Source organism: Eschrichtius robustus, chromosome 3 (assembly GCF_028021215.1).
Source record: "Eschrichtius robustus isolate mEscRob2 chromosome 3, mEscRob2.pri, whole genome shotgun sequence".
Classification (NCBI taxonomy): domain Eukaryota; kingdom Metazoa; phylum Chordata; class Mammalia; order Artiodactyla; family Eschrichtiidae; genus Eschrichtius; species Eschrichtius robustus.
Window position 1 is genome coordinate 154183910 of NC_090826.1, and position 19258 is coordinate 154203167.

At 49.1% G+C, this 19258-nt stretch overlaps 1 protein-coding gene across 10 annotated transcripts in view; it reads left to right on the forward strand.

Annotated features, from left to right (window-relative positions):
* The window catches only part of PPFIA4 (PTPRF interacting protein alpha 4), a 33885-nt gene that overhangs the window by 8995 nt on the left and 5632 nt on the right, over window positions 1-19258 (forward strand). For 8 of the 10 annotated variants that reach the window (XM_068538444.1, XM_068538448.1, XM_068538446.1 and 5 more), the window contains 14 exons: window positions 1738-1846; window positions 3406-3614; window positions 5114-5354; window positions 5823-5858; window positions 6076-6209; window positions 6513-6679; window positions 8553-8646; window positions 9140-9221; window positions 9754-9954; window positions 10658-10720; window positions 11320-11346; window positions 13090-13265; window positions 16723-16820; window positions 17570-17745. In XM_068538444.1, coding sequence (XP_068394545.1) covers window positions 1738-1846; window positions 3406-3614; window positions 5114-5354; window positions 5823-5858; window positions 6076-6209; window positions 6513-6679; window positions 8553-8646; window positions 9140-9221; window positions 9754-9954; window positions 10658-10720; window positions 11320-11346; window positions 13090-13265; window positions 16723-16820; window positions 17570-17745 — 1813 coding nt within the window. The remainder of the gene's footprint in view (window positions 1-1737; window positions 1847-3405; window positions 3615-5113; window positions 5355-5822; window positions 5859-6075; window positions 6210-6512; window positions 6680-8552; window positions 8647-9139; window positions 9222-9753; window positions 9955-10657; window positions 10721-11319; window positions 11347-13089; window positions 13266-16722; window positions 16821-17569; window positions 17746-19258) is intronic. The other 2 variants (XM_068538445.1, XM_068538452.1) reach the window with 1 other exon arrangement.

Consider the following 19258-nt stretch of genomic DNA (forward strand, 5'->3'; position numbering starts at 1 on the left):
GGCTTCGAGAACTTTGTAAAGTCATCCAGCTCACTTGGGCAGTTTAGAAGGGAGCACCTGTCCTCTGAGGGATGCTGAGAGGCAAGTAAAGCACAGGATGATCCTTCCCCACTGCCATGAGACACAGAGCATGATTCCTGCTTCCTTGACAGAGGGCATGCCCTTGAGAGGGGTCTGCTGAGTTACATGCTCACCCATGTCCCACAGGGCCTGCTCACAGGGAATATCTGGGTTCACTCTAGTTACTTTGAGACACCTTATTTAGGGCTCTGAACCTAATGCTTAAATTAGGCCCATGTTTTAGGGAACTTCTGGATTTTTCTTCATATTTTGTGAAGCATTTGGCAGTGAACTCAGACCTCAAGCCTGCCCTCAGTTCTTTGCCCAGAGAGGCAGGCTGACGATCGAGGAGACTGAAGTAGATGGTGCCACTCAAGGTTCATGGCTCCTGGATATTTTCTGTCCAAACCAAAGTCTCTTAGATCAGAACACATAAGGTTCCCTATGGTCATGCTCTTGTTATATCAGGGAAATAGGGATCAGCTTCTTTGAAGAGAGGTTAAAGGAAAAGTGTACATGTATATGTGCAGAGGGGTAGGGCTTAAATTAGGGAAAGAGATGTTGAACTTGAAGAAGAGAAGCCTGTGGGTTTCTGGGGTGTTAGAGATTTGGGTATCAATTTCAAGTTTGTTAGGAATTATTGTATAGGAGTGTGGAGAGAAGCAGGGAATAGAGACAGAAAATGGTAGTTGGAATTCCTCATACTTCTCCCTTCCTGTAGGTTGCTCAGAAGAGACCAACTCCCTACGCCAATTAAAAAGGCATAGCCCAGAGTACACCAAGCTATTTGGCACTGCTTGCTTTCCTTAATGGTTGGAAATTCTTGGCTTTGACTATAGAAGCACTGGCCCCATCATGGAATTGGGACTGAGTTGCAGGGAAAAGGGGGTGATAAGCAGAAACTCCCCCATCCCTCCAGATACCTTGTGTAATCTGTTGTAGGCTCACCCTGTTCCTTTGCTCTGGGCTCCCTCAAGTTCTAAACTGGGAAGGCATAGGAAAGAAATGTCAGTAGGGGAGGCTCCAGATATTCCAGAGGATCATTACTGTGATCCTAAAATTTCAGGGTTGGGATAGACCCTTGGGGCAATCAAAATGCTTTCTCTAGCCCATGTCTCTGATACAGTGTCAGGGCCTCCTGAAGCTTCCTGGGGATAGGGAGTATGCCTGGCTTGAATTTTGGCCAGGGACTTAGTCCAGAGGAAGACCAGAGGTAGTTGCTAGGGAGAAGACCAAGAAACAAAGACGCTCAGAGTTCAAAGGACTTTTAGAGATCATCCCTTCCAACTTCTCTTGGTGCCATGATCCCTCCCACACATTCTTGTCAGATGGCCAGAGAGTCTCCACCTGAATACCTCTCTGAGGGGAGTTCAGCTTTTTTAAAGCTACCAGTTGCATCATAAGCCAACTCTTGCTATTTGAAGGTGCCTCTTGTGTTAAGTCTAAAGCTGCCTCCCTAGAACTTTCTCCCCTGGATCATACTGATCCCTGGAGCACCAGAGAATAAACCTAATCTCTTGCTTACGTGGCAGCCCTTAAGTCATTAACAAAAGCTCATGTCCTGCTAAGACTTCTCTTTTCCAAGCTAAAGATCCCTTAACTCTTTGGGCCCAGTGGGTGTAAGCTGGGGCTGTCAGTCCTCAGGGCTTGTCTTTTCTCCCCCATCCTCCACTCAAGGGCACACATAGGCAGTGCAGCAGATGTGCGGTTCTCCCTGAGCACAACCTCCCACGCACCTCAAGGTCTGCATCGTTGCTACTCAGCACTGCGGGAAGAGTCTGCCAAGGTGAGGGGGTGGAGGGGTGAGTGTGGATGAGTCTACCCTGGGGAGTTTGGGGTCAGTTCAGCCACGTGCCTTGCTCCAGTTTCACAGACGGCTGGTGTGTGATGCAAATCCTCCCCCTACCCTCCCCCGTGTCAACGACAGCTGCAGCCTTGGGGTTGGGGCCATCACTGCAACAGCTGTGTCTCGCCTCGACCTCCTGGTGGGCAAGAGGTAGAGGCTGGTGGGTGGTCAGCTAGTCCCTGAGGCCCCACTGAGGCCTGTGCATGTGTACCTGGGTGTGCAGGCACGTATTTCTAGTGGTTGGGGTGGGGGATGCAGGGGCAAGATGGAATTGGCAAGCTTTCTGGAACAAAAGCTGTGGTTTATGGGTAGATGAGAGAGGATGACAGGTTAACTGGCCTTGGGACGGCACCTGAAGTTTTCTGAGAAGCATGTAGTTCATGTGGAGTCTGCCTAGGGAGATTTAGAGGGAACAGGAAAGATTAGGGGCAGAAAAGGACTGACTTCAATCTTTTGGGGAAGTCTTGATTCCTTCCTAGCCCCATAATTGTTAACCATGCTCTGTCTCGAGCCCAGATCCTCTACATGCTCTAGGGCACTAGAAGATATAGGTGGAGAGGGAGGGAACTCCTAGTCTGATGGCAGAAGATTCATCTCTGCCATTAGGAAACCCCTAGTGTGAGGGGGGAGTTGAAGTCTGAAGTCATCTCTTTTTCTCTCTCCCCTCTCTCCCTTTCCTCTGTTTATAAGAACACAGCAGCTGCCCAGGACCTCAGTCTAAAGGCTGCAGGAGTGGGAAAAGAGCCCTAAGGGGATCTTGGGGGTTTGGGTCATACAGGATGGGGTTAGAGATGGCCTCTTTCCTTTTCTTCTGCTGCTCTTCTCACACTCCCAGCCCAGTTCTGTGCTCTTTCTGCTTCTGGGCCTTTGTCTACCGAAGGGGTTTGTAGAATGATTTCTGAGAAGCTACCTCCTCTGCGGGTTGATCAGAGGGTCCTGTAATGTGCTGAAACTCTGAGACACAAGACAGTCAGGTCTGCTTGGCTTTTTCTCGTTCCCTATATCAAGTCACCTTTTGTGTGAGTAGAAACAAATAGCCTTTACATAATGCTTACTTGGTGCCAGACCCTGTGCTAAGTGCCTTACATGCATTTCCTAATTTAATCCTCAGCTACCTATGAAGTAGGTACTATTACTATTCCCACTTTACAGATGAAGAAACTGAGGCACAGAGAGGTGAAACAACTCTCTCATAGCTTGTATTTGGTGGAGCCAGGATTCAAAGCAAGGCAGTATCTGGAATCTGTTCCTAACCATTCTGCTATCTGGCTCCTTGAGTTTGAGTAGTATTTCTTAGACTTTAACATACAAGTAAGTTACCCAGGGATTTTGTTAAAATGCAGATTCTGAATTAGTAGGTCTGGGATGGGGCCAGAGATTTAGCATATCTAACAAGCTCCTAGGAGATGCCAGTGCTGCTGGTATAGGTGGGGAGGGTCCTGCCCCTTAGTCATCTGGTGTGTCTTATTACTACTCCTCTGCTCTCCTTCTCTGCTAAGGACTGGGAGCCATCTCCACTGCCTGGGGTGCTGGTCCCCACAGCCACCCCTGCCTTTGACAGTGACCCTGAGATCTCTGATGTGGATGAGGATGAGCCAGGGGGTCTGGTGGGCTCCATGGACGTTGTCTCCCCCAGCAGCCACTCAGACGCCCAGACCCTGGCCATGATGCTGCAGGAGCAGCTGGATGCTATCAACGAGGAGATCAGGTTAGGGCAGGGGTGGAGGGCCTGGGAGGTTCCTTGAAGGACAGAGGCTCTTTGTGTTTGGTCACTGCAAGAGAGATTCTACATGTGTTTGCTTGTCTCTTACAGCTGCACCTTAGAGTGCCACAGTTTAGGGACCCTGTGTGGAGCATCAGGCAAGGTTCTGGCCCAGTGCTGGACAGAGAGGGGTAGGACCTCAGATTGACTTCTTAGGCTTCATTTTCTCTCCCAGGTCTATGGAGACTGTGTTCCTGAAGCTCCTGAAGCTAAACATAATCACTAAGAGTGTAGTTCCCACATACTGAGGCCAACTCAGGGTGAGAGCTTTTGTCAGTCTAATCACAGTCACTGGAGGAGACAACATTATCTCCATTTTATGGACAAGGAAACAAACCAGAGAGATTAAGTGATTTGTCCAAAGCGATGCAGTAAGTGGCAGAGCCAGGATTCAAACTCGGGTCTAAACTCAGTGCACTGTGTCATGCCTCCGGTTCCTAATGAGGCATCAAACAGAAACCATTTGCAGGGAATGTTATGAAGACCTGCACTTTACCCTGCCTTTGTAGAGAGTTTATTAATGTTCGTGACAAACAGCAAGGGAAAATCCAAACCAGAGAACATCAGAGCTTTACAGGGCTGTAGGGGTCATCTGGTTCAATGGTTCCCACACTTTTGGATTTCACAGACGAGCTAAGAAGAAAACACTAGACACACACACACACACACACACACACACAGAAAGAGAAGGGTACTAACATAGGACTGCCAACTTTCATTCTGCAAAATGAAACATTAAAGATAATTACCATTTCCTATCACAACCATTCTACAAAAGAAACGATATTTTAACATCCCTAAAGTTGGAAAGACATGCTCTGAGGATAAAGATAGGTCCTGCTCCTAAAGAATAGTTGGCATCTTTACATTAGTTGTGTGTGTGTGTGTGTGTGTGTGTGAGAGTGTGTACGTGTGTGTGAGTGTGCATACACACATTCCTCTCTGAGTGCCCCCTTCATACACATAACATTATCACTATTATTCTAACTTTTCCATGGAACAGGGAAAGCTCCATCAGGGATCAGTATCAATTAAAGGTCCTGTGTTTGAGAAATACTGACCTAGACCATTCCTGACATTGGGTATATTGGGAAACTGAGGCCCTATAGATAGTGGTAGGTCAAGAATTCTGACTTCCAGGAAGGTTAATATTCCACTGACTAAATTGCCTCCTTTCCCAGCAACTGCTTTTGTTAAATTAGGGAATTTTGTTACATTAGGCCAGTTAACAAGAAAGAGAGAAAATTGTCTAAGCTGCAGTGGGATAGAACCAACTCTGCCCACAAGGCCTTGTATGTCCCTGCAATGCCGAAGACAATGGGGCACACCTGGCCATTGCCTTCTACCTGGGGTCACTGGGTGGTGACTGCAGGCAGTGCCCACATCTGCCTCCTGCTGGTCCTCTCTGGGGCTAATCATGAGATCCGGTTTTGCCCGCCTCCCAGGATGATCCAGGAAGAGAAGGAGTCCACAGAGCTCCGTGCTGAGGAGATTGAGACACGAGTGACTAGTGGCAGCATGGAGGCCCTAAACCTGACCCAGCTGCGCAAACGTGGTTCCATCCCCACCTCTCTGACTGCCCTGTCCCTGGCCAGCGCGTCCCCTCCATTCAGCGGCCGCTCCACACCTAAGCTTACTTCCCGCAGTGCTACCCAGGACCTGGACCGAATGGGGGTCATGACCTTGGTGAGAGTCTTGGGGCAGTTGATGAACAACCTTGTCATCACTGGGCTTGGCCAAGGGGAGTTGACAAGGCACAGCAGGGCTCACTCTCTCTCATTTGGGCCCCAGCATCTTCTTCTCATGATGTGTGCAGACCCTGGCATACCAGGTCACCAGCATGTCCTTCTGGGTCTGGAAAGGGCTATGTAGTATCTTCCTTACCCTCTCCCTTGGATAATGCTTAAGAAACTCACCCAATGCCCATACCTCTTTCTCTTTTCCAGAGGTAGCCCTGATTTATTTTTTCAAGCCAGTTTTTTGTTGTCGTTTTGTTTTGTTTTGTTTTGTTTTGTTTTGCTGTGATATTCTCTTCAGGCCTGTGTGAGGCACTGAATCCTATCTTCTCATCCTAAGACCACTGGGCTCCCCTTGGGGTAGACTTTCAAGCATCCAAAGGGTGAGTCCAAGCTCACCCTTCACTCTCTCTTCCAGCCCAGTGACTTAAGAAAGCATAGGAGGAAGCTGCTGGTGAGTGCTGCCTGATGACCCAGGTACTAATAGGTTAATTCTCCCAGGCCTTTCCCTTTTGGCTTCTCCCCACTGGGCCCTTGAGTCTGAGTCTGAACTCTGAGAGGCCCCTAGGGCCTCCCCTCTGCTTTTCTCCATGCTCCTCTGCCTGTCTGGGCTGGGTAGGCAGGCCCCAGATCTCTCCCTCTATCCCCTGACGGCTTCACTGTCTGTTCAGTCACCAGTGTCTCGGGAAGAGAACAGAGAGGATAAAGCCACCATAAAATGTGAGACTTCTCCTCCTTCCTCACCCAGGACGCTGCAGCTAGAGAAGCTTGGCCACCCAGCCCTGAGCCAGGAAGAAGGCAAGAGGTAAATGGAGCAGACCCCATATCGAGCCTCTCCATTCCCAAGTTTATCTCGTCCCTCTCTCTGCCTCTGAACAGGCTGCATCTCACTTGTCCCAGGTGTCTGAACATCTCACTTGTCTTTGAAACACCATCAGGGAAGGACAGTCCCATGTCTCCTTTGGTCACGTGCTCTGATCATATCCCCTTAACCCTCCCAACTCTGACACTTACTGTAAGTTCTTCCTGAAGTCTCACTTCCATCTCTCATGCTGTAATTTAAGTATGTTTCTTCTCATTCCACCCCCTCCTGGCTGTCATCCTGTAGTGCTTTGGAGGATCCAGGCAGCAACCCCAGCAGCAGCAACAGCAGCCAGGACTCCTTGCACAAGGGCGCCAAGCGCAAGGGCATCAAATCATCCATCGGCCGCCTGTTTGGGAAGAAGGAGAAAGGCAGGCTGATCCAGCTGAGCCAGGACGGAGCCACGGGCCATGGTCTCTGTCTCCTAGTAAATGGGTGCGAGTAGAGGGCAGAAGCAGGAGGGTATCCTTGGATCCAGTCTTCTCTGCCTGCCTCCCAGGGACCAGTGGGCAGAAGCCACAGACACAGAGATTCAGCTCCGGAGAAGAAGTTTTCTGTTAGAGCTATTTCACAGCGGGAAGGGCTACCTCATGAGGTGGTAGCTTCTGCCACGAGAAGTGTCAGGCATCAGTATCAGGCTGTTTATTCAGTATGCTGTAGAAGGGGTTCCTGTATTCAGTGTGAGGTTGGACCTCTGAGGTTTCTTCCAGTCTGGAGGTTTTCTGAGGTACTATGCTCAGGACCTTCAGGAGAAATTTCTTAGTTCTTTCTCTAAGAGAGTCAGTTCTTAATTCCTAGTACATCTTGCCTCCAGGACTCAAAATATCACAATGCCTAATCATGACTTTGTAGACATTGTAGTCAAGTAAGTGCTTGGGCAAGGGTAGCGTTATTAACACCTCTATGATGATATAAAGTTCCAGTGTGTGCTTGGTGTGTGGTAGGTACACAATAAATGTTAGCTGTCTTCCTCTCCCTTCCCCCATTCCTTCTTCCCTTTCTTCCTTTCCCTCCCTTCCTCCTTCTCTTTCCCTCATCTATTCAGTTATTTGTTCAATAGACATGTATTGAGTAACTACTGTAAACAAGGCTTAGTATTAGGTATCAGAGCAATAGTGCATTCCTTCAAGGAGCTCAGTTTCTAATGAAAAGGAAAAAATAAAGAGATGATTCTAAAACAATATTAAGATAGCAATATGCTCTGGGTGCTTCTGGAACTCAGAGGTCAGCCATGGAGCGGTGGGAGCGACAGGAGCAGCTTCCTCTGCTGGGCAACACCTGGGCAGAAGCTTGAAGGCTAAGTGGGAATTAGCCAAGCCAAGAAGAGGTGTGTGTGTGTGGGGGGGGGGGGGGAAGGGGATGGGGTAGGGGGGGTCTGAGAAAGGCAAAGATTCATGGGTGTGAGAGTTTTGTAAGCAGTTGAGTTTATTCAGAGTGGGGAGGGAAGTGGGTGGGGGGAGCAGAAGAGGTGAGTTTAGACCCTAGGTTGGGGCCAGCTCATTAGGGCCTTGCAAAATATACTGTGGAGCCAGCCACAGATGGGAGGGGGCAGGGCTGAGAAGGTCCGGTCAGCGGAAGAGGCATCTCGTGTTGAAGCCTTATGATTTCCTATGTTCCCCACGCCACATTGGCACCTAAACCTAAGACAGCATCCCAGATTGGCTTCTGGATTACCAACACCCTCTGTCCTCTGTGCACTTGTGAGGAGTGACCAGGGCTTAAATGAATTGTAAAATGCTGCCCCTGCCATGAACTCTAGCATCAGTTCAGGAGATCTTTAACAGAAGAGGACAGAGCTATGCATGTTCCCTTTTGCGATTTGTGCAAGTGAGTGGCCCTGAGAAAGAGGCCCAGACACACATCTCTGAACGTGCCTCTTTCCCCACCGTCAACCCAGGTCAGGACAATTCTGTCTAAGCCTCGAAGCCCACTCTGGCTCTCTGGGTTTCCTTTTCCCCTTGGTTTGGAGGAGGGACAAGTCCTGGCTAGGATTCTGCTGCCGTTACGGTGGAACAACTTCCATCCATCTGGCTGAAAAACACCTCCAGGGCTGAGGTTCCCAGGGGAAGGCTCTCTGGGCTTGGGGTGACCCACTCGATGCCGCTGTGGGACTGCCTGGTTGTAGGGGTGTCATGTGGAGGCTCCAAGAATAATGGGTTGTCCCATCAGACCCTCGGGTTGTCACATGCTGAGGAGCCTCCTGCTGGTCTGCTCCCCAGTCCTGGCGCAGGCCAAGGGAGGAGAAGCAGAGAGGGCCTAGCTGATATGCCATCTCTTCCCTTCTAGTTCTGCTAACAGACTCTGAGCTCGGTCTGCAGGAGCCCATGGTACCTACCAAGCTGGGGACCCAGGCAGAAAAGGACCGGCGGCTGAAGAAGAAGTAAGAGCCACTGGCCAGGCTCTGCCAGGGTGGGGTCCAGCCCCTCACCCACTGTCTTTTCCCTGGACTGCTATGGGACTGAGCTCAGGCAGCCAGAGCCCAGCAAAGCCCTTTCTGGACTGAGTTGGCCTGGTCTAAGTGGGCACAGCAGGGTTTGGGAGGTTGTTCTTAGGACGACCTGAGTGAGAAAGAGACAAGGGTGCTGTGGGAGAGTGACCCAGCACCTGGGGCTCTCTGGCAGAGCAGAGTAGAATGTCTGTGTTTCAGGCCATGTGCAAACAAAGCGAGAGCCCTCACCTCGGGGAATGGAGAGGTGTTGCTGCTTCATGTCTTGGTGTCACACTGCTTCAGGAATAGAGCAGGGGTGGCAGTCCAATGGTGGGGAGAAGGGGTAGTGGGAGTCCAACTCTTGGCACAGCCCATGGTCCCTGGGAGTAAGCATGGTTGAGAAAGAAGGAAGGACTAGTGAGTCTGTTGTTCCTCTTCCTGCAAGACACCAGCTGCTTGAAGATGCCCGCAGAAAAGGAATGCCCTTTGCCCAGTGGGACGGCCCTACTGTGGTCTCCTGGCTAGAGGTAAACCTGGGCAAAGGGAGTCTAAGTCTACTCAGGGGTCTGGTGGGAAGGATGTGTGGATTGGGACAAGGACTCCTTGAGCAAAGGGGTGGTATTCCTAGAGTTTTCCCAGCATGTTTCTCCCTTGCCAAGTGCACAGTGCCATACCTAGCACTTAGCCAGAATCGATGCTATATACTGATGCCTCTCGAGTAGCTAAGTCTGGATAAGGGGAATTAATCTTCACTGAGCCATTAAGACTTACACAGGTGGTTTCATTCTTCCTATAGGTGCCCCCAGGAGCTAATCACCCATGCAATGTTGGTAAAATCCCTTCACCTTCCCAGGCCTCAGATTTTTCATCTGTAAAATGGGAAAAAGAGGCATTTGATGATGGTCATCTCCACATTTCTAAATTCCTCTGCTTTTCATTTGCTGTTCTGAGACCATGGATGAGGCCTGGCCCTTGCCTCTCAGTATTGCCAAACTTTTGCAGTGGAGCCCAGATCTTGGGAAAGGGGCTGAATTTACCCTCTGTGCCCCATATCTGCAGCTCTGGGTGGGGATGCCTGCTTGGTATGTGGCAGCCTGCCGGGCAAACGTCAAGAGTGGTGCCATCATGTCAGCCCTCTCGGACACAGAGATCCAGCGGGAAATTGGCATCAGCAATGCCCTGCACCGGCTCAAGCTCCGGCTGGCTATCCAGGAGATGGTGTCGCTGACCAGCCCCTCTGCCCCACCCACCTCCAGGACTGTGAGTGGCCTCTCCCTCACCCAGGACATTTTCAGAAGCCCCAAAATAGTGTTTACAAAGTCTCATATTGGTCATTGGGAAGATGGCAGCATTTGAGTCCTGCCCCTTACTTCCCATTCCCACAAAGGGTTCCACCCAGTCTCCAAGAGGAGGTAACACTGTTGCTGGCAGAATCCCAGCAGGCCTAGTTCCCTGCCTCCCACGTGCCACCCATGAGCTCCATCTCCCCATACCTACTCTGCCGGTAATTTTAGATCTTTGGGCAGAGTTTCCAAAGACAGGACTTCTGGGTTCTGTGTTTTTGACAGATTGGGGTAGCAGAGGGAGTAGGGCATTTGTAAATTCTGGTCCTTCAACCTCTCCACAAGAATGTAAACCTCTCCATGGACCCCCCAGGGTAAAATCTTTCACTGTAGTCCATCTCTGTGATTGGGGTCAGCCCTTATTCCAGATTCACACCGTTTATTCATATTCATTCAGGAAATATTTGTTGGGTACTTCTATGTGCCAGGCACTGTGCGAAGCAGTGCAGATACAGTAATAAAACAGAGTCGCTCAGAGCTAGACAATGTGCAGAATTCTGGGCTGGGCCTGTGGGAAGACTCAGGGGAAGGGAGCTATGTCTTGTCCTTAGGGCTCCCAGCCTGATGGGGAGCCTAGGAGCTCACACGCAGGATCAGCTAGGTCTCCTCTCTGCCTACAGTCTTCTGGGAATGTCTGGGTCACCCATGAAGAGATGGAAACTCTGGCAACATCCACTAAAACAGTGAGTCTGGCCCTGGGCCCTGGGCCTAGGGTTAGGGCTGATGACTTGCATGAGGATGAGGGAAAGGTTGTGGGAAGTCAAAGGGGCTTGTAGCTGATCTAATACGAGATTGGTATCCCTGATGTGTGATGGAGTGCTGTTCTCAGGGTGGTGGGTTGGTGGGAAAGAAGTGAGAATGGAAACAGTTTTTGTGTGTGGGGGGGTGGTCTATTCCAGGGGGTCACAAGTTCACCCTGGGCTACTGGTATACTCCAGTGAAGAAGAGCAGGGCTTGGGAGCATTTTGCCCTGCTATCGGCATGAAGCCACAGAGTTCTTACCCTTGTGCTTGATCCTTGGTGGAGGAACAGGGAGGGTTGGGAGGACCTGGCACCTTGCCTGACTGTGTTTCTGCCACACACACATTTGATCCCCCCTCACTGCAAACACAGGCACGTGCACCAGCCTTCTGTGCTCTCTTAACCTTTCCAACAAGCTTTCCCTAGTCACCCATCCAGCTACTGGGGTGTCTGCTCCTCCTTCTTGATGGGACCTTGGGTGGAGGCTGCCAGGTTTCTTGACTTTGCCTGTTTCCCCCTGACATGCTGCACTCATTCCTAGGACAGTGAGGAGGGCAGCTGGGCTCAGGTAAGACCCCCTCCTCTTGTCCAGAACCAACTCTCAGCAGTTTGGGGTAGTGTTCTCCCAGCAGGTTCGCTCCCCTGCAGGACTCTCTGAGCCCCAGTCTTTTAGGTCCCTCTTCACCTGTCCCTGGGCACAGGTTCTCTCCTCCGCTGAAGCCATCCGCCTCCATCCTTCTTCATTCCCCTTTAGCTACTTCTGGTTTTTCACTATGGCAGGTGAGGAGCCTTGGAGGGCTGTGCCCCCAGCATGCCTGCCTCTTCCCCTCAGTTCGACCCTCTTCCCCTCAGTTCGACCCTCTTCCCAGGAGTAATGAGACTTAGATTAGTATGAATCCTCTTCCTCTTCCTGTCCCTCTCAGGGGTACCCCTGGTGAGCTGAGCAAAGGGCTTTCATTCATTCACTTGGTGAGCAAGGATTTATTGAGCAGCTGCTAGGTGTTAGGCCTTTCTATGCCCTCTGGATACAGAAGTGGGCAAACTTAGCCCTCATGGGGCTTATATTCTAGGGGAGAAACAGACAGTAAACAAACAAATAAATGGACAATATATCAGATAGATGTAAGTGCCACGAATAAAAATGAAGCATGTAGCACTGTTTATACTTGTTGGGCAACCCCATCAACAGGAGACTGGACAGATCAGTTATAGTATATTCTCACAGTAAAACACTATTTAGCAAAGGGAATGGATGACTCAGACATATAGTGTAAAGTGAAAAGTGTAAGTCCCAAAAGATTTTCTATTAAAACTCAAAAACAAGCAAATTTAATCATATTATTTAGAGAAATATACCTTGGTGACTATAAGAACATTTTTTCAAGCAGGGGCATCATGGACAGAAAACTCAGCATGGTGGTTACCTCTAGAGGGGCAGTAGGGCATAAGATGGGGAAGAAGAACATAAGGATGGATGCAACAGTGTGGATAACATGGATGGTGTCCAAGGATGTTAACTTCGTTTTTATGCTTAGTAATGAACATACACTACATATGTTTTATATGTATCAATCGTTTTATTTTAAAAGATAACAAAATAAAATTTTCAATTCTAAAAAAATCAAGTTGGGTAAGGAAAGAGAGTGATGGAGGGTTACCATTAAAATTCATTCTAAGGATAGATGGTTAGGGAGGTCCCTGCCCTCAAGGCAGGAGGCAATGACTAAGTGGAGCAGGCCTCTCAGAACCAGACTGGGTGGGAGGTGGGGCGCACGGTGTGTGGTGGGGTGGGGAGGCGGCACACGAAGGACCTAGGGAATCTCTGGAGAGACAACCAAGCCTTAGAGAAGAGCGCTGGCAGGTGCAGTTCACCTTACTTCATTTTTTTATATCTTTAGCCAAACGTAACTCCCTGTGGACCGTGTGAGGCCAGTTTCCCAAGTGAGACTGGCTTTCTTTGTCACTCTGCAGGCCCTCTGTAATGCAGCCTATCCCCTGGGCTCAGCAGGCTTGAGGCTGACTGAACATCAGGAAGGCAAGTCAGCCTTACAGCACCACAAATGCATTTCAGAGTCGATGGGAAGGATTTCCTATGATTTGCTGCCTAGGTAGTTGCTTCTGTTCATTAGTGTAGATAACTGATAAGTGAGTGGGAATATATCATTTCAGGATCTTAAAAAGCTCCATTTAAAATCCCCACCTCCCGCCTCTACCAGCCCCTCAGTGAAAGTAAGCTGAAATTTTATTGAACTGCTAGCTGCAACCTGCTGGCACTGCCTTTGCCCCCAGCCTCCTCCATCTTGTTCTCCAGACCCTGGCCTATGGGGACATGAACCACGAGTGGATTGGGAACCAGTGGCTGCCCAGCCTGGGGCTCCCCCAGTACCGCAGCTACTTCATGGAGTGCCTTGTGGACGCTCGCATGCTGGATCACCTCACCAAGAAGGACCTGCGGGTCCATCTGAAGATGGTGGACAGCTTCCACCGGTGAGCCAGGCTGGAACCCAGGGCCACCTCCCTACACAGGTCTCCCCCAACTCTGGGGGTCTGTCTCCAAGAATAGAGGTGCTTCCATCTCTTTCTTTGCCTGTTCTGGGTGGTAACAGGTCTCCCTTTGGGGAAAGCCAAACTTTGTCTCCCCTCCTCCAACCCTTAAGACACAGTCATTTCTCTTTAGCTTCATTTGGAAAATTTTCCCCCTAGATATGAATTTTATTTCTTGTCATTGAGCTTGCTGAATTCTCTACATTTACCCTGAGAAGACTCACACTGAACCCAGCATCTATTTTAGGTGTCTAATTCCTTACAAGATGAGAGGAAAGTTCTTTCTGGATGCTTGCCCTGCCAACATCCCAGATCTGAGCCTCTCAGTTTTAAACACACATCCTTTTGTACAGGAAGTCATCCAGTGTTCTCCTCCTCTTTGTTGAAAAGATCTTCTGTGCAAAAGTATCTGCAGTGGAGGTCACAAACTGGTAGCCTGAGGGCAGAATTTGGCTCACACGTGTAATTTGTTTGGCCTACATTGTATTTTTAAAATTATGACCGTAGCTGCCAATATTTAAACACTAGGAAATGTTAAACAAAATTCTGGATGTCTGGCTTCTCTTGAAAAAGAGAAAGCTCTATGGGCACATCCCAGCATGGAAACAACCAGCTGGAGCTAGGGAGGCAGCCCTCCTAAGACATAGGTTTTCGGTAATGGTTCCAGGAGTTGATGGTTTTTAGGAAGTCCTTTTTAACATCCAACTTCAAATCACACAGGCTGCTATTTGAGCCAGGTCTTTTATCTTGAGTAGTTAATGTGACAAAGGGTGGAGCTAGGAGTGTGTGGCTTTTCAAGGTTCTTTTAGGGCTCTGCAGGTGTCCCTTGGTCTCTCCAACTCATAAACAACAGAAAGTTATATTTGGAAGGGATCTAGTTAGCCTCCATATTTTATGGGTGAGGAAACTGAGGCATGGGAAGGAGCAGCGGCCCGAGGTCACTCAGGGATGCTAGCAAAATGCAAGTCTCCTGACTGAAATCCAGTTCTCTTGCCGCCACACTGCAGAGCCGCCTATGCTGGAACCCCCAGCTGTGTCTGTCCTGAGCACCACCCCTCCCTCACCACCAGGGCTGAAAGGGAATCTTTTGTTTCTGTCAATCTGGGAGGCTGCCAGGCCTAGCTGCACCTGTTCCCTCCTCAGTGATTGATAGGGCTGGGGAGAGAAGGGCCATTCCCCACCAAGCTGAGATGTGCCTCGGCTGCTAGAGGATCAGGCAGCCCAACCCTATACAGCATTATGGAAGTCCTCCCCCGACCCTTTGCCCGTGAGAGACTCTCAGCCTATACACACGGTTCCAGATTTAGCTCTAAATCTTGGGTACTTCACAGTTTCTAAAACATTTCCACATTCCTTACCTCAATTAGGTATATAACTGCTTTTTTTCCACTTAATATTTCATAAGCATGTTCTTATATCTTTAAAAATTCTTTTAAATCATACTTCTTTAACGATGAGAAAGATTTATTTAAAAACTCTCCTTTCACAGATGGGGAAAACAAGTCCAATAGAGATTGAGTGTCACCAGGTCACTCAGCCAAGTGGTTATAGAATGGGGCCAGCATCCTTCTTTCTTGACACCCAACTCAGAGCTCTTTTCCTTAGACCATAGTGTTCTATTGAGCAGGTTTCCATGAGAATCTCCTATTTTGATAGGAGAAAAAGCACACACAATAATTAGTAATGTCCTCCCAAAAGTGGTACCATTACTGAATGCCTCTGATGTTCAAGAGCTGGTCTAAGCCCTTTCATACAGGGTCACCTTTAATGCTCACAGTAACTCTGCAGGAGAGGTATGACCCCCATCTCACATATGCTGAGTGCCACTCAACTGGGAAGTGGCACAGCTGGCATTCAGATCCAGGTTGATCTGACTTTAAGGCCTTTATATTTTTGCTAATCTGTGCAACAGCTTTGAAAGTCATAGGAACTGAACTGAAAATTATAGTAAGTGAGATTGAAATTAGAGGCATTTCCATTTAGGAGGTATGTGTGCATCTGCCCCCTCCAGGGGACCAAGGCTTAAACCAGTGGCCTTGAGCCAGATCCCTTAGAAGTGGTGTCTCTGAGCTATAAGGGTTTGTTCTAGGCAGATGGGCTACCTGGGTAGAACTGAGGGGAGAGAAGTAGGGAGCAATCAAGCATAATTTAATCTCACAAAGCAATGGCCTCAATGATAGAGTCAAAAGCATTTGGAATTGGGAGAGACCTTCTATTCTATTCCTCCACTTTGTAGATGACAAAACCCAGAGAGGCTGAATGACAGAGTAGTGTTCAAGTTTAAAGAAGAACACTACAGGGAAAGCTGCCCAAGATGGAATGAGCTGCATCAAGAGGTAGTGAGTTCCCTGTCACCAGAGGTGTTTAGGCACAGGTGTTCATAATACTCAAAAGGATGTTACAGAGGTGACTCCTGCATTAGGTGGGGGGGAGCTTGGACTGATAGTGTGTGGGGTCCCTTCTAACCTACAGATTCTTTGGTTCGTGGCCTGGCTTAGTAATTATTTATTGAGTGCTTACTATGCACCTGGTACAGTTTAAAGTACTTTTAGTACTTTATGTGAATTATTTCACATCATTCATTTAGCATTTATGGTGTTTACATTTGTGGAATGTGTCAGGCACCATCCTAGGGGTTTGAGATACATCAGTGAACAAAACAAACCTCCTTGCCCTCGTGGAGCTTACATTGTAACTGGGAGAGACAAACAAGGAATTATAAATATATAGAATGTTAATAGATAAAAGGTGGTAGAAAAAAAAATTAGACCAGCGTAAGGGGGATTGGTGGTGCTGGTGATGTTGCAGTTTTAAATCAGGTGGACAAGGTAACTACTGAATTTAAAATATAACATTTGAGCAAAAACTTAAAGGAGACAAGGGGGTAAGCCACGTAGCAGACTGGGGGGCAGGGAGGGGGTGTGTTCCAGGCAGAAGGAGCAGCCACTGCAAAGGCCCCAAGGCACATAGGCCAAGCATTCCTGCCATGTTTGAGGAACAGCAGGGCTATCAGTATAGGGGCAGATCATGTATCACATTGTAGGCCATTGTAATGACTCTGAGTGAAATGGGGACACGAAAGAATATCTGTAGGGTTCTTTGTCATTCCAGTGCCTGGAGAGGGAGGGACATGTTGCTATCATTCAAAGAACTTTCCTTTGTCAATCAGGCCCACACCCTGGCTGAGGGGGAGGACTTGGGGTAGGCAGAGAGAGGGAAGTGGCCTTGGGATGGATTATGTCTAAGCCCTGGAGGAAGGAGGAGAAGGAGCAGGCTGGGATGCTCTCTGTGCTGGAGGATATAGGTCTTGATGGGCTGTGGTTGGTGCTGGATATGGGGCAGATGTGGTAGAAACGTGGCCCCACTGAGGCTCTGGCTCAGGGGGGCTGTGTCCCTGCAGAACCAGTCTTCAGTATGGCATCATGTGTCTGAAGAGGCTGAATTATGACCGGAAGGAGCTGGAGAAGAGGCGGGAAGAAAGCCAGCATGAGATCAAGGGTAAGCTTGTCAGGCTCAATGGAGCCTCCTCTGAAAGTTGTGGTGGGAGTGGCCTTGGGGGAGCAGGGACCTGCCTCACTGATCCCTGCCTTGGGCTGAGTGAAGGGAGGAGAGGCATTCTGTGCCACAGGGAAGCTCCAAATCTAAGAGGGAAGACACAGCCCTTAGGGAGCAGGGAGCTCCCAGTCTGATGAGGGAGACACAATCCATGCCCAAAGGATGCTGCCATCTGGTGGAGGAAAAATAGCCCCTGCCCAATCAGCTGCAACATCCCCCTCCCCAACACATTAGACAATGGCCACCAACTAGACAAATGCAATGATCCCCTTGGGATAATGCTATAGACTGGTGTGAGAAAGTGCTCGTGGAACTTGGTGATCTGGGTGGGGCTGGACAGGAAAGAAAGGCAAGTCTTAGAAGAGACCTTGAAGGTAGAAAGAATAAGAAGAGGGCCATTCCCGCCTGGGGGCAGGGGATGACTAGTACAGGGGCTCTGGGGAGAAAGCCTATTAGCCTGACCCTGAGTCTTGCAGTGGCAAGAATGGAGTGGTATGGGGCTGGTTCTCCAAGAGCCCAGGTGCCAGGGAGGACAGAAAGAAGATGTGGAAAGTTGAGGTGGGTAGGGGTGGGTAGGAGCCAAGAGAACAGGGTGGACTGGGGCTCTGGGTCTAGGGACCTCTATTTCTGTCCCTGGAGGGGCCTTGGCCAAACCTGTCTCTTTCTACTCCTTTTCTTCCCCTGCCCTCCAGATGTGCTGGTCTGGACCAACGACCAGGTGGTTCATTGGGTCCAGTCTATTGGGCTCCGGGACTATGCAGGAAACCTGCACGAGAGTGGTGTGCATGGTGCTCTGCTGGCCCTGGACGAGAACTTCGACCACAATGCGTTGGCCCTGGTCCTCCAGATACCCACGCAGAATACCCAGGTAGGCTGTAAGTCTCAATCAGTCTGATCTTGGTCATCAGTCTCAGTCTTGCTCTCTCTCCCTCTGATATGCGCAAGTTTATGGATTGGTGGGAGGGCTTTTTGGAGGCCTGTTCTAGAGGGGATCACAAATGTCCTCAAACCTCCAAGTGGTCCCTATGCATAACCAAGTCCCCAGGAAACAAGTGCCCTTCACATACAGAGCACATTCAGCACAGGCCTGGAATACTGTGTTAATCCCCACACTGCAGTGGGCACCCCCATCTCCTCCCAGCCCCATCTTTACAGCTGACACTTTTCCTCTACTTGCTTCTCTGACCTGACTATTCATAGAAGAAAACTAGCCCTGGGGCCCACAAGGACCAGAGAACCCATATCCCCTTTGTTCCCCACCCCCGGGGATCTCTTCCTGGGTCCCTAGGTTTTAGAAAGCTAAATATACCAAATAACACAGCCCAGAGCTTCTCCATGTCAGGGCTTTGTCTCCCTGTCAACAGCTCAAAAGATTAGACATCTCCTTCCATTACATTTGATAATTATTATGGAGCTGTCATCTAAGAATATATATAAATTCTCTTGAACCTATTTATATGTTTGGCTTTTTTAACTTCCTGTGGGTAATGGACTCTAGAATTACTACCTGTTGTGTAAAGTACTTCCTAATTTTATTTGTCCTAAATGTACCCACAGTGGGCTCCCCCGGGGAAGAGAATTGCCTCATCCTAATTTTCTACGATTTAGTATGGGTATTTGTATTTGACTATTTCTAACCTTCTGTGATTTCATAAACTCTGATTGTGTTGCCTCTGGGGCCAAGCCTTTGTCTCTCCAGACAGAGTGGTCTTAATTCTTTTAGCCTTTCCTCATATAGACTTGTCTCCATGCCCTGATCATTTTAGCTGCCCTTGTCTGGACTGTTTGCAGCTGTCAGATCTCTTGAAATTCAGCCACCAGAGCTGCACAAGCTATTCTGGGAGCAGACGAGTTTTCACTTGTGTGAGGATAGGGCTGAGTTGTCTTATAATTTTGGGTGGAGTGTTGGCCTTTTAGGGGTGATGGCAGCACACAGGGCCAGGGCGTCCTACAGTCTCTTTGCAATGACCCATCCCAACCAGCCAGAATGGATAGCACAGATTCCCCTCATTCTCTAGGAAGAGCTGAGATTTCCCCCTAGCTGCAATTTTTCTTTTTTTAATCAAGGAGTCATTTCTAATTGTATTTATTTATTTATTTATGGCTGCGTGGCACGCGGGCTCAGTAATTGTGGCTCGTGGGCTCTAGAGTGCAGGCTCAGTAGTTGTGGCACACGGGCTCAGTTGCTCCACGGCATGTGGGATCTTCCCGGACCAGAGACTGAACCCATGTCCCCTGCGTTGGCAGGCAGATTCTTAACCACTGCGCCACCAGGGAAATCCCAATGCAATTTTTCTATGCTTGCCAATCTCCAACCCCAGCAGCTGCTTTCTTGCCCACTCATACAACTTTGTGAAATGTTTCTGAAGTTTGTAAATGTC